Source organism: Lutjanus erythropterus, chromosome 12 (genome assembly GCF_056507025.1).
Source record: "Lutjanus erythropterus isolate fLutEry1 chromosome 12, fLutEry1.hap2, whole genome shotgun sequence".
NCBI classification, from domain to species: domain Eukaryota; kingdom Metazoa; phylum Chordata; class Actinopteri; order Lutjaniformes; family Lutjanidae; genus Lutjanus; species Lutjanus erythropterus.
In genome coordinates, this window is record NC_139328.1 from 35,744,510 (window position 1) to 35,762,204 (window position 17,695).

General features: G+C 37.8%; 1 protein-coding gene across 1 annotated transcript in view; it reads right to left on the minus strand.

Moving 5' to 3' along the window:
* Positions 1–17,013, minus strand: part of LOC146318408 (ADAMTS-like protein 2) — a 30,819-nt gene extending 13,806 nt beyond the window's left edge. The window contains exons 1-5 of the mRNA XM_084732897.1: positions 16,899–17,013; positions 9,899–9,988; positions 8,680–8,783; positions 320–395; positions 81–183 (exon numbers count right to left, since the gene is read on the minus strand). Coding sequence (XP_084589023.1) covers positions 81–183; positions 320–395; positions 8,680–8,783; positions 9,899–9,988; positions 16,899–16,991 — 466 coding nt within the window. The 5' untranslated portion in view covers positions 16,992–17,013. The remainder of the gene's footprint in view (positions 1–80; positions 184–319; positions 396–8,679; positions 8,784–9,898; positions 9,989–16,898) is intronic.
* Positions 17,014–17,695: the final 682 nt, after the last annotated feature.

Genomic DNA, 17,695 nt, shown 5'->3' on the forward strand with positions numbered 1-17,695 from the left:
GTCAAGTATGGCTTGAAGAGTATGGCTGAGGCCAGACCGAGGAATTATGGTTTCTAATGACTAATGGATTTGTATAATACCTGGGTAAAGAGGTATCCACTGATAGTATCTTCTTCCAAAGGCTTTAGAATTGAATTGGGAACACTGATGCTGTTTGAAGCTAACACTGGGGCTGGGACAGGCCTGAAAAACACAACAGCATAAAGACTGCTTAAACAGTATTTTTTACTAATTTCTTCCAGTGAATCTCAATGTTTTAATGCTGAGGCTTCAATAAAGAACTAATCAGTATAGCATTAATATAAATGAAGCTTCATACCTGGTTTGGACAGAGTTGGTACTGCTTGGGTGAACCAACACAGTATGAGCTGTTTACATTCTGTGTGGTGGACAGCCTGAGACAGGGACAGGAATTGATATAGGGTTAAAGGCTGTTATTGAGATCACAAGTGAATAATTTTGTCATCTCAAGATGACAATACTTGTTTTCTCGAGAGAACAAGGTAAATGAGCCTATTATCATGAGAAAACAAGCTTTTTTATCACAATCAAAATAACTCACTTGTGATCCTGAGATAATGGCACTGAAAATATTTGCACGTACAGCTGTGCTTGGCTTTCATAAATGTACACTTTGCTGATAATGCTTCTTTTACTTATGTATAGATTTTATACTTTTACTTGTACTGGGGTATTGTACACTGTGATATTGCTACTTTCACTAAAACAAAAGATATCTGAGTACTTTTTCCACCACTGATAGTTACTGAATTTCAGTTTTCACACCAGTCTACTAAGAAGAAATATTCCCCTAGTCTACATCAAGTACAAGTTTTATGGCTGTGGCATTTATATAAAAGAAAAATCATTAAACTTCTGGGCAGTTTAGGGACCAAACTGTGACAAGTACAATATGCACAGATACAGAAAAAACTTACAGAGGTCAAGAGAAAAAAAACACGAGAAATTCCTGTTGCGCTGCTCCAACTACAGAGGAGGAGATAAATTAAAGAAGAGGGCAGATCTCAGAGCAGTGACCACAGACTGCGACGGAGTCAAAGTGGAGAGCAAATGTGCTGTGACTTACAACACAATTCACAAAGATGCATCTATTGCAGTTGATGATGATAATGATGATGTGGGCTTTTATGGTGAATAAGCTGATTATGCATTTCCTCCTTTTTTGCATCACACTTCTTGTTCTGCAGGTGACGGACACTAATCAGCCCCATTGTGACCAACTAACTCAATATGCACACAATGGCGAGTGCTGCAAAATGTGTGGTCCAGGTAGGTCAACACATTTGCTCTACTGAACTTAACACCAGTGTCTCTTTCCAGAAATCATGAACCAGTTCTTCAAGATAATGCACACACCCTGTTTTGAGGTTCGTGGGATGTAAATATTAATGGTGTCTTCATTGGCTAAGCTGTAACGCTGGCACCACTGAGCTAGCTAGCTTTTTTTAAGATCGGTCCAAAGTGTATTTACAACATTCCAAAAGCTAAAAATTACAATACTGTATTTTAGACTATTTAAGGGCAGATTCACACCAGTCTTGTTTAGCCTGGCTGAAGTGAACCCTGGAGTGAATTTTACCCTCTTGGTTCGGTTTGTTTGGGTTGGTGTGAATGCTGGACTCAAACTCTGGTGCAGACCAAACAACCACTCTCTGGTCCACCTCAAAGGAATGGTCTCAGACCGCTGTCATGTGAACTCTGGAGTGGTTAATTTCTAGTGTGAACATCATGTGAACAAATCACAGGAGCGTACCACTGTATGTGTCATTTCATTCTCTCCTGTTTTGGAGACTGGTGAACTCGTAGTGTGTTTCCTACCAAAATGTTGACAGGCAGGGGACAAACAGAACAAAGTAAGAAAGACCTCCATTATTAATAGTAATTAATGTCACTGTCTTACGAGACGTTCATATTGGTGGTCCACTAAAGTTTGCTTATATGTGCTCCAAATCAACACCAAAATGAGAAGAACTTAATGGTTCTACATGATAAATGATAGCCAAGTTGAAATTGGGATAGGTTTGTCATTTTACCCACCGACTGACTGTATGACCAATAATCAAACAACATTTCCATTAAATGACTTTTGTTTACAATTTCTAGACCATTTTGATTTTAGTAAGATTGCAAGATCTCAAGATCATGGGAGAATCCATCTTGCCAGGCTTTGAGCTATCTGTTTGCGTTCGCACTGAAAGTGGTGCAGCCAATCAGCATCCAACATGTGACGACAGCAAGAAGCATCCATGGAAGCAACTTGTCTTGAAAAAAGTAACGGCAGCTCCTGAAGAAGTTAGCATAGATGTTGTCATAGCATCACTTATATGAGTACTGGAGAGTATTTATTAATTGAAAGAAGAGCAAAGAATGATTTTTTGAAATTTGGAGAAAATGAATGAAATTTTGTCCATGGAAAAGATGTTTTTTCACTCTTCTTTTGATCCGCTTCAGCTAACTGGTTGAAGTTAGTCCGTGTTAGACAAGATAGACAGATGTGTCATCCAATCACCTGCCAAGTGCTTTTGTGAATGTGCTTGCTCTTTTCCAAACAGTTTCTTAACTTCCCAGATGGTTCTGTGTAACAAACCAAATCAAACAAAAACTTTCTTTTACACAATGTGTGAAATTTCTTTTTATAGCTTTTCTCTCTGCTTTTGCCACAATCATCTTAATGCAGTCAGTAGAAACGAAAATTAATTAGGGATGTTTCGCTGACTATTTAAAGGCAACTATGGATGTTACATGATGCTCGCAAAAGGCGTGCCACAGTTCAAGTTGATTGGGATTTACAAAGGGACATCGACGTACAACATCCCTGCACAGTGTTATGAATCAGAATATTTTTTGGCAAAAGCGCTTTGCATGTTTCGTCCGTATGCAACCTTTTGAGTTGAATCCTATGCACAGTTTTATACATGAGGCAGGCATCCAGCATCAGCATCCATACAACTGGAGACAATAAGGAGAAGGACAGCAGCAAGGCTTCAACCTGGAGGTTTAAGACAAAGTGGAGCCTGTGGTGGTGCTGAGCTTGCTTGTTTACTTATGTTACTGACACTTCCTAGTTTGCTACCTTAGTATTAGAAGAAGTAGCTGTGTACAAGCTAGTTTACATTAACACATCAACTTTGATGATTTAGTTCAGGTGCAGAGAGATTTTGTATGTGAGGCATTAATAGCTTTAACAGATGCTGACAACTATAAACATGCAAAGTTAGTGTTAATGTTAGGTAAACAGCGGGCTGAATCAAGGTTGAAGAAAGAACATCCTTATCTTTTTCAAAAGCTTTTCTTCTGATGTACTGTCTGCTGTACCCACACACAGCTTACGTGACATCTCACCAATTCCTGTTTCTTTGCGGAATAAACAGTGATTCACTGACATTTAGTGCTCATAATGAAAAGTGAGTTTGTCTCTGTAATGAGTAGCTACAGCAGCTGCCACTATGAGCAAACAGTACTTATATACACTTCTCAGACACTTGGCACCAATTCACACAACACATTCAGAGTTCTTCATACTGACTAATGCTAAAGTTATCCCAATTTCTCTCAACTTTTATACACAGACTACTTCCTAACAAACTTATTGCCTTTACTTGCTCAAAATTTTGCCATGTCAGCCCTAAACTCCACCTCCTTTTTACTCAATCTCTTGAGTTCCACAAGCATTAGTATTACTCTGTACATTACAGTTACTGTAAACCCCTATATATCTCCATATTTGGATAGTTTTTCATTTCCCTCAATAATCCAATTTTGCACACCACAGAACACTCTGTAGACTCAACAACTCCAATGTATCACCTGTACAGGGTTTAACATATTTATACACTTAAAGCTGCATTAATTGACATTTCTTATATTAATAATGGGTCAAATGGCAATATGCAACATGAAAGGTATCACTAGTAGTGACAAACCCACAACAGACTATCAACCAACTCTAAAGTTTTTAAGAAGGAAAACTGTTATCATCCCACTGTGTGCTACCTTTCCAAACAGCAGACTCACATAGACACAGCTGGTAAACATACTTAAATATTTAGGAGTTAGAGCCAGAGGTCTTTTCTCAGGACTTGGCGGAGACCAAAGCAGAGCTAAGAGAAGACTGATTGGATTTACATTTATCAGGTGGACAAAACTCGATATAACGCTAGTGCCCAACAACTGCTCTGTGTCTGCTGTGTAAATAGGTAACAATTACAAAAAATGTAATTAAAACATGTCAGTTGTGTATTTTTAGCCTGTTTGTTGCCCCCTCGTGGCTAAAAATTAATTAGCACAGCTTGAAGGTGAGACTGATCTATCTATCTATCTATCTATTATATAATAACAGGTGATATGTCAGCCACTGTCCCTGTATCCTATCCTGCCAGGTGCCTGTAACACAAGGAAAGCCACTAGGTTCTGATTCAGGCCCACTTTTATTCATTATTAACATGCTGCCTCTTGGATAAATCTCAAGGAAAGAAAGAAAGAAACTATGTTGCTACACAGATGACAAAAAAAATTATATATCAAACATTCCTGATATGATGTGATAGAAAAGCACTTTGTAAAATAAATACATTATTATTGTTGTTATTATTATTATTATAATATTATTTCAGTTGTATGTGTTATCTGTCTTATCCTTGTATCATGCATGTCAGAATATACTTAGGAAGCCTTTCACACTCTGGAGGTGATGTCACTATATGGGTTATTTTTGGGTTTTGCATGTTTTTGTTTAACAGCTGGGCAAAGCGTCAAAATGTAATTTTCTATTTCAACAGTTAAGGAGTAGTGACTTCTAGATTCACTTTAAACCAGCTGATTGACACACATCTCAAGGTTCTCAGTTTGCAAAATTTTGTAACAACACTTGCATGCATCTGGAACAAGAAAAATCTATCTGATTCCTGTCGGTTATGGTTAACATGATTCCAGTTCTGTGTGTGTTGGGAAGGACCTACAGAACTCCAACATGGAGTTAATGCATCTGTCTTTCATTACCATGTGAACTGCAACCCCCCCCCCCCACACACACACACACACACACCTCCTCTGTCCATCTATCTGTGCCTCTCTTTCTTCAGTCCATCCTCCTACACTGTTTAGACGGTAAAGTAAGAGAGACAGCAAGACGAGGTGAGCGGGAGGTCACTATGTGAGAGTGTCACATCTAATTGGTAGAAGGTGATGAGGGTAGGACAGGAGAAGAAGGGGAGAGAAAGAAAAAGCAGGAGGAGAGGCTTTATGGGGAGGAGGTGAACAGGGTAGGGAGGAAGAGGAGGAGAAGAAAAGGAGAGGAAAGGGGTAAAAAATGGAAAGAGGAGTAAAAGGGGCAGACATGACAAGAGGAAATGGGAGGAACAAAGACAGGAGAAAGAAAGGGGAGGAGGGGGAAGAAGGGGAGAGACAGAAGGCCAACAGTGAGGGCAGAGTGGCGTTAATCTTGGTTGACAGAAACTTCCGCAAGTCTGACAGGGGGAGGTCAAAGGTAACAAGATGGCTACAAACACACACATTCTGTCAACGCCCTACCCAGCTTCCCTCACTCACCCTTCCACAGTGTGTTATTGCTGTGTACATGACTTTACATATTTGTGTCTATACATGCACTATGTGTACAAGGCATGAATCATCAAATACCCAAGCTGCTTTTTCTGTTTTTAGCATCAAATTGCATCTTTCATTCTAAATACTTGGGGTCCTATTTCCTGCCAGCACAAAGTCAGCAAATGCAAACTAAACTGCAATGCAGTGTGCAGGGAGTCCACTTGTGAAGGTTTGGTCGTTTCCTAACTCCAAACAAACCCACTTGCGCAGAGGTGGCCAGTTCTGAGGATCTGTTTATACAGAAAAGATGGCACAGAGCAATTTTGGTGCTCATTTTGGCATAAAATTGTGTCCACCACATGTCCACCTGGTTAGACCACCTCTTATTACAAACATAAGGTGATTTCAGTGGCTTTAGTTTGAGGAGTCATGCAAAACCCACGTGTCTAAAAAATTACAAAATAATATCGCCTTTCATGTATGCTGAGTTTGTCTCTTTCAGTTGGCCACATAGTTTTTATTAGGGCTGCACAATTAAACAATATCAGAGGAAATGATACATTTCATTATTCTTATTTTCAGTGAAAAACATTAAAATGATTATGATGAGATTTTTGTGGGGATTTGTATTAAACATTTTTTTTTCTTAAGTCTGTTCATTGTTTTAATGGAATGTTGAACTAAAAAGTACAAAGGATTTGAGAGGTTTGTGGAACTGTAACATGTTTGTGAAGATTCACAGTGCGGGGATGAAACTTGGAGGCCACAGGGAACTTACATGGAATATTTGGTGGCCATTTCCTCACAAAGTATCTTTTGGCTCGTGGCCACAAAATCATAATATGATCTAGTGCAATATCCAAATATGATACAGGTAAAATTTAGAAGAAACAGCATGATAATTAAGTACTGTAGTGCTGCAGAGATGCCTAAAAATCATTCTCCATTATGGTTTGCTATAACTTTGTATGGCATGTACATTGTCAATTTGATCAATTTTATATTGGACTACTTTTTCAAAATACAGTTAGTTAATCAAACTCTCTTGGGTAGCTTTAGTGTAGTTGAAATTCTTCCAATGTGAAGTAATTGGTAGCTTTCCAAGCTCTGCCTTTAAAGTAGCTTCCCCAACACTGCATTTGAATGTGGTTAAAGGCAGAGACTGTAACGGGCAGATTAATGGCTGAGTCTTATTAATGATGTCATGCAGCAGTAACTCCAATTATTTAAATCTCCTGACATGGTGACAGGGTTGGTTGGGATCTAACAGGAATGGAGGTTCAGTGTTCCTCTACACACTACACAAATAAGCTGTAACACACAGTTTCCAGATTAATTTAGTATGGCAGCCGTCCCGACAGCTTTGATGGAGTTCAGGATGGCATTTATATTTTAAGCAAAAGTCCTAACTCCATGTGCTGTCACATCTCACAATATTTTCAGTAAAGCATTGCAGATGAAAGCATAAACAAATACTTAACACAATCTTTTTCACTGCTCAAGTGTATAAGAAAAAAAATGGCGGATGGTAATAAAGGACGTTATCTCATTATACACATAGGCCTACCATTTGCTCAACTAAACTTACAATTTTGCAAACTTGTGGTCAGTATAGACGTACTTTGCTCAAATCAGAGATGAGGACAGTCTTATCCATTTCTGCCTCCAAGGCAGAGACAGGCGAGTGAATGCTGAGCAGTTGCAAAAGCATAAGGAGAGTTGAGCTTGTGCTTGTCACAGCTCACCAGACGGCGTTTGTGCATCAGGAGTAGAAATACTCCCTTGCAAAGATGCTTTGCAGCTCTGTGCACTCATATCATGTGCATGCATCTGTTTTTTATGTGCGCAGGTTTTGGGCAGCACTTGAAATTAAGGATGTCCCTTTGTCTCTGAGACTACAAAAATAGTACCCAGGACTCAAAGATTGGGTGTGTGGGACAATTCTAGGACAGTGGAGAAACTTATCGATATGTTTATGCATTATGGAATTTATATTAGTTTAATTGTTCAAGCGTTCAAAACATATGAGCTGCCACATGCACAAGCTGTAATCTACTTTACACGCACACTTACACTGTCATGATGTTTCACGTAGAATTTAGTGTTTACTTTGAGATATGTTCAAAGTGTGTCTATGTAAATTTCCATAGCTGTGTACCAACCAGAAACACTTAGAAGTAAACAAGACACAGTAACTCAAGTTATGACTAAAAGAATAATGGCCCATTTTAATTTAGATATAAGTACAGGGAACAACTAGCAGAACTTCTACGGTGAACCAGAGTGAGCCTGTGAAGTGATGTGAGTTACTGAGACAAAGTTACTTGGGACAGTTGCAGAACACTGAGGAAAAAAGTTAATTCCCAGGCCTAGTTTTTAGAACTAATTAAACATTTTGCAATTATTTTGACAGCATTTAGGGAGAGTGATCGTTTTGTATTAAAATTTTCATATTTACTGGAAGAAAAACAATTAGAATCGTAATAATGTGACATTTGATGGGGTCTGTATCAAATAAACATGTTTTGCTACATCTGGAAAACAAAATTTGTTGGCCAGAGCATCTCGGCAGGACTACAGTTCTTCATTGCAATTAGGTTCTGGTTGTGCAATTTGGATAATGCACTTGGCCACATTGCGATTTCGATCATTTTGCGATCAATTATGCAGCCCTAGTCTATTTCTTTCTTCAAAAAAATAAAACACTGAATACTGATTTGGATATTGATTACCATGGCAATGGTAGAAGCTTTAAAGCTTCAAAGTTTCAGGTCTGCCCTAATGTACAGAATATTTGTGCTTTAAGACTTCAAAATGACACCTCAGCCTTACACCTGTTGGTCTGTTCCTGCTGTGTTTAAAGGGGATGAACAAAGCTCCTGTGATTGGCCATTCTCCACCTGCTGATTCTTTATTCCTAATACTTATAAAGATATCAGTCTACAAGCTGTCCCTGGTTTGAGCTATCACAGGTATATAGTTGTTCACATTCACATGCACTTGCGAAACAAGATTGCGCTTGTCTCTAAGCTTGCAGTCAGTTTCCCTATGTCCGTCAGTGTAAAAAAACTTTTATACATGCAACCATAGGTTATAGCATTTAACACACACTACCTCTGTATAAGACAGTGTCTCTCCTGACTCCTCACTCCTCCTCCACAGCTCCTGGAACAGGAGGACCAACTGGACCACTCCCCCCACCACTGAAATACCTCCTCCTGAGAGAAAATATACACAGTACAGCAGTCAGAAAAAACAAGGTGATAGAGCACATCATTTCAACTATGGAGACGACAACATCAAATTTAAGGGCTTGAGTTAGAGAGAATCATCAAAATCCTGCTGAATATTAACCAGCCTTGTTAAATCAGACAATAGAGCACTCTGAGGTGATAAAAACCTATTATGATGGGATCTTACCCCACTGCTGTGTGAGTTTACATTGAGAGCAGTAGGTATGCAGCTGTATTGTCCTTAATGTTAAACAACTATAACCTAAACAGAAGCATGTCATTGGTGGTGACTGTCTGCCTCCTGGCAGCCTGTCCCTCATTACAAGATTAAAATGGTCCTACCTGCAAAGATGAAGAGTCACACAAATGATAAATAAATGAACCTAGCAAAAACTGTATTCTCAAAGACTGGAAGACACTTGTTTCAGTTATTCACATGGAGAAACTGTGATCTGTTAATCTAATTCAGTTCAATTCAATGCAACAGGCTTTACTGGCATGAATGTTATAAAAATAATATTGCCAAAGCATCAATGATAACAGTTAATAATGACATGAAAAAATACAATAATTCATTTAAAATGTCAACATTAATGGGGAGAATCTTGAGGTCCCTTTTTGAAACATCTGGCCTCAGTTTGACTGCATTTGTATTGTGACATTGATTGTGATTGTGTTTTTTTCCTTATGCGTTTTCCTCTTGGTTCTGGTTGGAACTGGTATTCTGGTTGGGTTCATTATGAGAATTGAGACAAATCATGTCCCACCAAAAAAAAAAAAAAAACTTGAAAAATTAACACTCAATTTTTTAGTGAAAATTTGTTCTTTAAGTATTTATGAACATGAAATACATGGAATTTATGAAATGTGTACATGTGCTTTCATGTTTTCATGTTTTCATGTTGGTCTGTTATCAGGTTTAACAGCCAAGAGTTTGATCATAACTGAAGAGTAAAAACCAAAACCTCAAAAAATACAGTTTTGTCCCACTTCTCAAGAATGAGTGACAGATAAACCTAAAACATTTACATTTAATTTACACATTTAAAAGTGATACAAAGAAACACATTCAGAAGTGTGTGAGTGTGTGATTACAGTACCTTGTTGCTTGTCTGTTTGACATTCTGACTTCCAAAGCTGTGTGATTGTAGCTGGATGTTATGCTGCTCCACCCTCCCTTCACTTCTGTCCTGGCAGACACACACCACACACACAAACACATACACATGAACATGGAACACTTTTACTGTGTGAGCCCCAATGTATTGGGGTGGATGCACTGAAAATTAGAACTCTCGGTTTAGTTGAACTGAACCTTTAATCCACTGACGAACTTAACCATATAAAAGCTCCATTACACTAGAATGTCTTTGTGGTCCACTTCTGTCACAGGTGTTGTGATTAGTTAGCACATGTGAGGTCAGTGGTAACACCTAGGTCAAATATAACTATTTCTATCCAAGTTCAGTACAACTTTGCAGAAAAATGAAGTTGAAGTCTGAAACCACATCTACATGTATTTATTTTCAGCATGCTATGAAGAAGACACGATAAACTGATAACTAAACAGCATAGGTGTAATATTTTATCTGTATGTGACAACCAATCAGGTCCAAAAACAGTGTCAGTTGCACTCTTGGTCAAATTATGCACCAACACATTTGCCTATCAATATAAATTCATTTAATAAGATGTTGGATGTCTTTTTTGTCTTTTTTTTATTTATATAATCACCTAGCGCTTAGTACGTTAGCTCGATGTTCATGCAAATAATGGTAATTCCCACTGACGTGCAAACAGAAATTAGCATTGTGAAACAGGAGCTCAGATTTTCAGGAATATATTTCTTCTGTTCTGTGAAAACAAACAGTTGCTGACTTCACATTGTTAACTCAATCTGTTTTCAAGACTCCACATTGACCAACTACAGCATGAGCAAAAACTGTTACAGGCAGCACTTTACTTCAAAAAGTATTTTATTTCCTACTTTTAAATGCAGTTTTGAATTGATGCTGCTCTAATAAAACTCAGTAGGACTGACTGACATGTGATGTACATTGTACAGAAGTGTTTGACTTAATTTTTCATGTGGTCTTGTGTTGAAAAAGCGAACAAAACTGCAATAAATTGTCAAATCAAATCACAACACACATTGAATAAGCCTCTAAGTATCACAAAAGTGTTGACTCAATAGATAAGTGTATTGTCTCAGCCCCACAATACAGGTTTGTTTGGCTTGTGGAAACAACCTAATGGTCTGTGAAATGGTTAAACAACCTGACACTGAATGTGACAACATTTCACTTTTTTGGATGCCTACCATACTGAAAGCCATTAGTACAAATGCTGCATACAAAAAACAGTTCACTGGGTCAGTAAAACATCTGTATTTTATTAAGTGTTACCAAGGCTAATAATTATCAGCCACTAATGGGACATTATTATTATTGTTATTATTGTTATTTATTGCTCTAATAATGCAATTATAGTTGATAAATGTCAGCAACAATATCTGACTTGACAGATTATGTCATTTCATTTAATTTGAATTAATGAATGTTTGTGAAGTTTTTGATGAACTTTACTAGAAAAATGAACTGCATGTTTGAGAGTCAGAGCTGTTTGCTTGTGGTTGGTCAGGGCTGAGGAATACTTAATCACTAAATCTGAGCCTTTCTTACCCTTGGATGAGCATAAATGACAGGTTATAGGTCCTTCTATTTAAAATGTGAAATTCTCGGGTGTCTCGACAGTATCAGGGCATGAGGAGGAGGATGGCTGAAAAAAATCCATGTCACACATCCCTAATTTGGACACTAGTTGGACATGAAATTAGTGCAAACATGAAACTTGACAAATCTGTCCCACTTAGAGCTAGAAGTGAGAGACAGAGATTTGATTTGCCATGTATCAGAAGGATGTGATTTGTGTCAAGTCAAATCTTGGTTAGGTTGTGTCTTTTTTAATCCCACAACAACAAACACACACACAGAGGCTCAAAGTCCCACTACTACGTGTGTCTCTACAGGGTCCTTAACAAGCCCACACAGGCTCCTTACTCTGTCAGATTACCCTCTGGCTAATTCAAGACATAAACACACAAACACTCATCGCTACAGTGTGCATGTGTGTGTGCATGGTTGTTTGGATATTTGTGTGATTTGGTGAGCAAGTGTTTCTAAGAAGACGATGGGACAGGCGTCAGAAAAGACAACTTTATGTTATTATGCTGGAAACATCATATGTAAAACGTTTGTGCACAAACAGCATGCGGACACCTCTCTGCTGAGTAAGGCTGGTCCGAGGTGATGAGGTATAAGAAAGGAGCCTCTTCCAATATAACCTGTAATGTGTATCATAAAAAGAATTTCTATGTAACTTGACTACAGCCATTGGACAGCCTGTCCTGTATCTCTACATTTATAACAGAAATAGTAGGAATAATCTAGTAGAAAAGAAAGTAGTTCTGGCAGATTCTACTGCAGAGAGAAAGTAATTTCTACATGAAACTGCTCACAACAAGGTCTGTGGATTATCTTGAGCAATGTGTTTTTGATTTTGGGGGTGAACTGTCAGTTTAAAGTCAGAGCCTTTGCATTTGAATCCTCCTGATGTGACTGATTTTTTACTTGTGCCTATGAGCTGTGTATACTGACGTTTATGTTGGTGTTTATTTTATTTATGATTTTAGCTACCTGCTCTGGTCTGTGTAAGAATCTGGTCAATGTAAATGTGATTTATAAATAAATTTGGCTTGACTACTCTGAAATGTATTTAATCTAAACTATATTTCATGATTATGAAAGCAAGATTGGACTTGTGTTGCTCTTACATTTTTCACAAATATGAACACATGTTAATACAGGCATGTTGGGTGTGTCACGATTCTCTGAATCATGATTCGATCGGACTTTCGATTTTAAGGTTTAAGGTTTAATATTTCGTTTTAGCACTGACAGCTCTGCCATTGTTAGACCAGTTAGATCAGTCAAGATCAACAGATCATTGGTTTTATGCCCTGACAACTATCACTTAAATTTTAAAATTCTTCTTTAAAAAGGTGGTATCTCGTGTGATAGAACAGCTGGTGAGCTATGCTGTGTCATCTCTTAAGTGTTGTTTTTCTCTTCAGACAGACACCACAAGTAGTCAGGGGTGGAGAGAAAAAATGATGGAATAATTGCCAATTCTGCCTTTTTGATTCAATTATTGAAACGGAAAGCTAATTTCAATTGATTTTGAATGTTATATTGAAATTGTGACACCCCTGCAATCATATATCATTACATACTATGATCTAGAGTTCAATAACCTTAATAGCTCAATGCAATGCACATAGGCATTACCTGTATCACATGTGCATGCAGCTGAATTAACCAGTCCCTCTCTCTATGTCTTGATAGGAAAAATGACGAATGCTTTTTCAAACTAAGTCATGTTAGCACCATAAATCCAAACCTTTAAATAGAAAGCATTACCTCACTGTTGCTATGGCGCATTACGTTTGTGTGTAATAATGTGCAAAGAGTGCTTTAGCACTGTTGGAAGACAATGTCTTTCAACAGACTTTGCCAAAAAAACATTTTAGATGTCATGCCAGTTGTTGTGTGCTCAACACAACTTTCCTTTTTTACTGTCGCCATCAATTTTATGTGCAGTCGACTTCATCCACAAAACTCAGCTTCATATGCAGAAATCCAGACCTCTTTCAAGCTCACTATACAGTATGAGCTTTTTCTTTAATTGGCAAGAATGAATGGACTGAATGATAAACCCAGTGCTAACCAGACAAATATGAGGCATTTTATCAGCTGTCTCTGGGGCATTAATGCTCAGTACATTCATGTGCACTGAATAGAAACCAAGCAGTGTTTATGGTTTCGAAGAAGAACTGTGAGTGCTGCTGGAAAAGTGTCTGCAAACAATTGTTTGCACAGCCTTTGGTAATGCATCTGTTTAGAGTTTCAACCATGAGACCCCGAGACACCCTGATAGGCTGGCTGGCTGGCTGTCACCATGTTGTCCTCTTTACTCAGGCGAGCACTCAGACTGTGTGAAAGCCTTTTGGTCAAGAGGCAGAAGATCAATCTGTTAGTCTGTCAGTCCGTTAGCTGTTCATTTAGCCCACAGTCAACAGTGTAGCCAAATGGTCAGTCAGTGATGTGACTTTCCAATGTTAAGACAAGGACATTGTCTGTCTTGCAATCTATGAGACTGGAGTCACATGTTTGTTTGCTGATAGATAATGTTCATTTGACAGGTTGAATTACCGACTCACTTATATACTGTCTTGGCCACATGAAGAAAGGCTAACTGATTTTTCCTGCAACAAGAAGCTACAACAATGCCTTTAGGGGGAATTAACAAAGATAAAATCAACAAAATAGCTACATACTGAATGTGTATCACTGTAAAGAAACTTCTCACTTGTCACTGTTCATCCAATTATATTATACTCATACAGAAAAGAGTGAAGAGGATATAGAGTGAAGGGGAGCACAGGAAAGACAAACACATATTTGCAAGAAGATGTATAACATTATGAGAAAACTGTTAGAGGACAGCACACAAATAACACTTTGTTCTTACATAACAATAACCCAAAAATAAAAAATACATATTCTTCCTTTCCCCTGTAGTGCTGTTTATCTATCTAGATAGCTTTGGTGTAAGTACAGCTGTAATGATTAATCAATCAATCAATTAGTTGCCAACTACTAAATTAACTGCCAGTTATTTTGACAGAAGAAAAGAGTCAAAATTATCTGATACCAGCTTCTTAAATGTGAATATTTTTTGGTTTCTTGTTAACTGGATATCTATGGGTTGTGGAGAAAACAAGATATTTGAGGACATCACCTTAGATTTTGGGAAATAATGATAGGCATTTTTCATCCTTTTCTGACATTTTATAGACCAAACAACTAATTGATTACTTAAGAAAATGTTTGACAGATTTTTTTGACAATTAAACTAATCATTTGTTGCAGCTCTGTGTGAATTGATGAGTTTTGTAGAAATTGGCTGTAGAAATGTCTGCCTTCTCTCCAATATAATAGGACTAACTGGCACTCAGCATGTGGTGCTCAAAGCACCAAAAAAACATTTGAAAAGTTCAACACCTGGTCTTTTTCCAGCAATCATGACCTGGTTACTCAAGATAATCCACAGACCTTGTTGTGAGCAGTTTCATGTAGGAACTATTTTTCTACAAATCTACACTTGCCAAACAAATCACTACCCTAACCCTAACCCTAGCTCAGTACTGCTACCATTACAGTTCAGCCAAGGAAGATGCTATTAAAGTTTACATTTCCACGGTGTCACAAGTACAATCCACTCGTCCATGAGTACATGCATGCTTCCATTTGCACAGCGATATGGTTGGCGGGTGTAATTGGGTAGAAAGAAAGCAATTCCTATGTGAAACTGCTCACAAAGGTGTGTGGATTATCTTGAGTAACTGGGTCAGGATTTGTGGAAGGAGACATTGCTGTTGAGCTTTTTAGTTTTATTATATTGGAGAGAAGTCAGACATCTCTATGGCCGATATCTCCAAAACTCCACAACTCACACCAGTACTATGTAGACGGAAAAACAGCACTATGGGTAAGACAAAAAAAAAACATATTGGAAAAACAGCACAATGGGTAAGACAAAAAAAAAACATATTCTTAATTTAGGGGTTAAGTGTCCTTTTAACCTGCTCTTGCGCTTGTTATTGTCATGATTTGCATTGACAGATATTTCTCTGAATTATAAAATATAAAACGTATCAAGCATTGATTCTGTTACATCCAATGATGAAGTTGACAAGTTAAACAAAGCTGCAATTTCTAGCTACACCACCAACAAACCGGCTAGTTGAACAGGGGTAAGCAGTATGTTAGTCTAAACACTGAACCACCCTCAGAATGTATGCAAGTCTGGCTATAAACTGTGGAATAAATATTTCTACATTTTATGAAGTAAAAGTAGCAATAAAACACTGTAAAAATACTTGGTTCAGTAAGTCTTACATTCAAACATTTACTTAAGTAGAAAAGTATTACCAGCAAAATACTTAAATACTGAATAAAAAGTACTCAAAGTATCCAAACTAAGTGATATACATCATGAATATTAGTGCAGAAACAATAACTGTTGCATAACTGAGTTTATGACAAAACATCATATCTTATAAACTTTTAATATCTTTTGTTTAGTAAAATCTTAATTTATAGTCACTAACTATAACTGTCATATAAATGTAATTAAGTACAACATTTCCCATTGAGATGTAGCAGAGTAGAAGAAGAAAGTGGCATGACAAGAAAAAAAGTATTTTAAATTTATATACATACATATATATATATATATATATATATATATATATATATATATATATATATATATATATATAAAAGTACATTACTTGAGTAAATTAACTTAATTACTTTTCACCACTGGTTTTGAACTAGACTTAATAACTTGTCACCTTCATTTCTAATAATTAAGTAATTAAAAGTAGTAGGAACCTTGCGTGAATTCTTCAGGAATTCGTCAATGCTGTAGTTAGTTTGGAGAAGAGGTCCACCAAACCCCATTTACAATTTACATAATTTATGTTGTGTCATTTCGCTGCTGCCTTGTTTATCGTCTGGTGTAAACACATCTAAACAGCCGTTTTACAAGTCGTTACCGTTCATTCGTTGACGCAACATGCATGAGAGCATCCCACTGGCGTTTACTCAACAAAGTATCAACTTTTCTAGGAGGTTCGCCGAAGGGAACAGTGACATTCCCGCATTTGGTAACAGTTAGCTTACCTTCACATACACAATTACACTATGGTTAAATGCTTTTCGAAGCCCGAACTAGTCCAGGCACTGAAGTTTCATTTAGACATTAATTATATCTCAGCCGAATTAGAAGACGGACTCCAAGAATTAATTTGAGGTGAAAACTACAGAGTTCTTGACGATAAAGCAAGGCAGAATCAAAGTGACAGACTTATGAGCAAACTACCCCTGTCCCCCTTCTCAACTTTAAACCAGTCTGCTAATGCAGAACCACAGCTCTGAGAGGTGAACAGCTAACTGTTCTGCGAGCTACATTTACCTTAACGGGCCAGTTGTTGGTTAGCGGGAGAACCGGGAGGTGTAGCAGGAGAAAGGAGCAGACCGGGAGAGCTAAGGCTCCGTTACCGAACATGGTTCATTCATGTCAGGGACCGACAAGTCTTCCCCTCCCCTTTACCTCCGCTCCCCTCCTCCTTACTCCTCTCCTTCCTCCGCCCACTCCGACCCCCTTTTGATGTAGCCACGCCTTCTGCTTTCTCGCTCGTGCTCACACAATGTGCACGCGCGTAGCCTACTCACGCACACTGCACAGGACACCCCGACTTATGTTTCATTCAATACACCCACATAAGGGCTAGGCTTTGCTGTAGGCCTTTCGGGATTTTTTATTTTTATTTTTTGTTGGATTCAGTTAGAGTTGTTTTGGTGTTTTTTTTAGTATTAGGTGTTTAGAATTTATTTTGTATAACAGACCATTTTCACAGCAGCCACACTGATATGAAAGAGTAGTGTAAACACAGGTGTTACCAATGACTAATTAAGGTCCTGTTGCATTTAGTGTAGCAGAGCTTTTCCAGTGAGCCAACATGGATGGAAAAGAACTTTAATTAGTATCATTGGTAACACCTGTGTTTACACTACGGTTTCATGTCAACAGCTGCTGTGCGAAAGGTCTATTTTTCAAGTTGTGTTATAAACTAATAGGACATATACTGTAAGCCAGTTCCCAAAGTGTGAGGTCATGAATTTGCAATTTTATATGTTTTAAATTACAATAGAGTATTTATGATTCATTTGATAAAAGTAATCAGAATTAATGAAACAAAGTCATGGGAT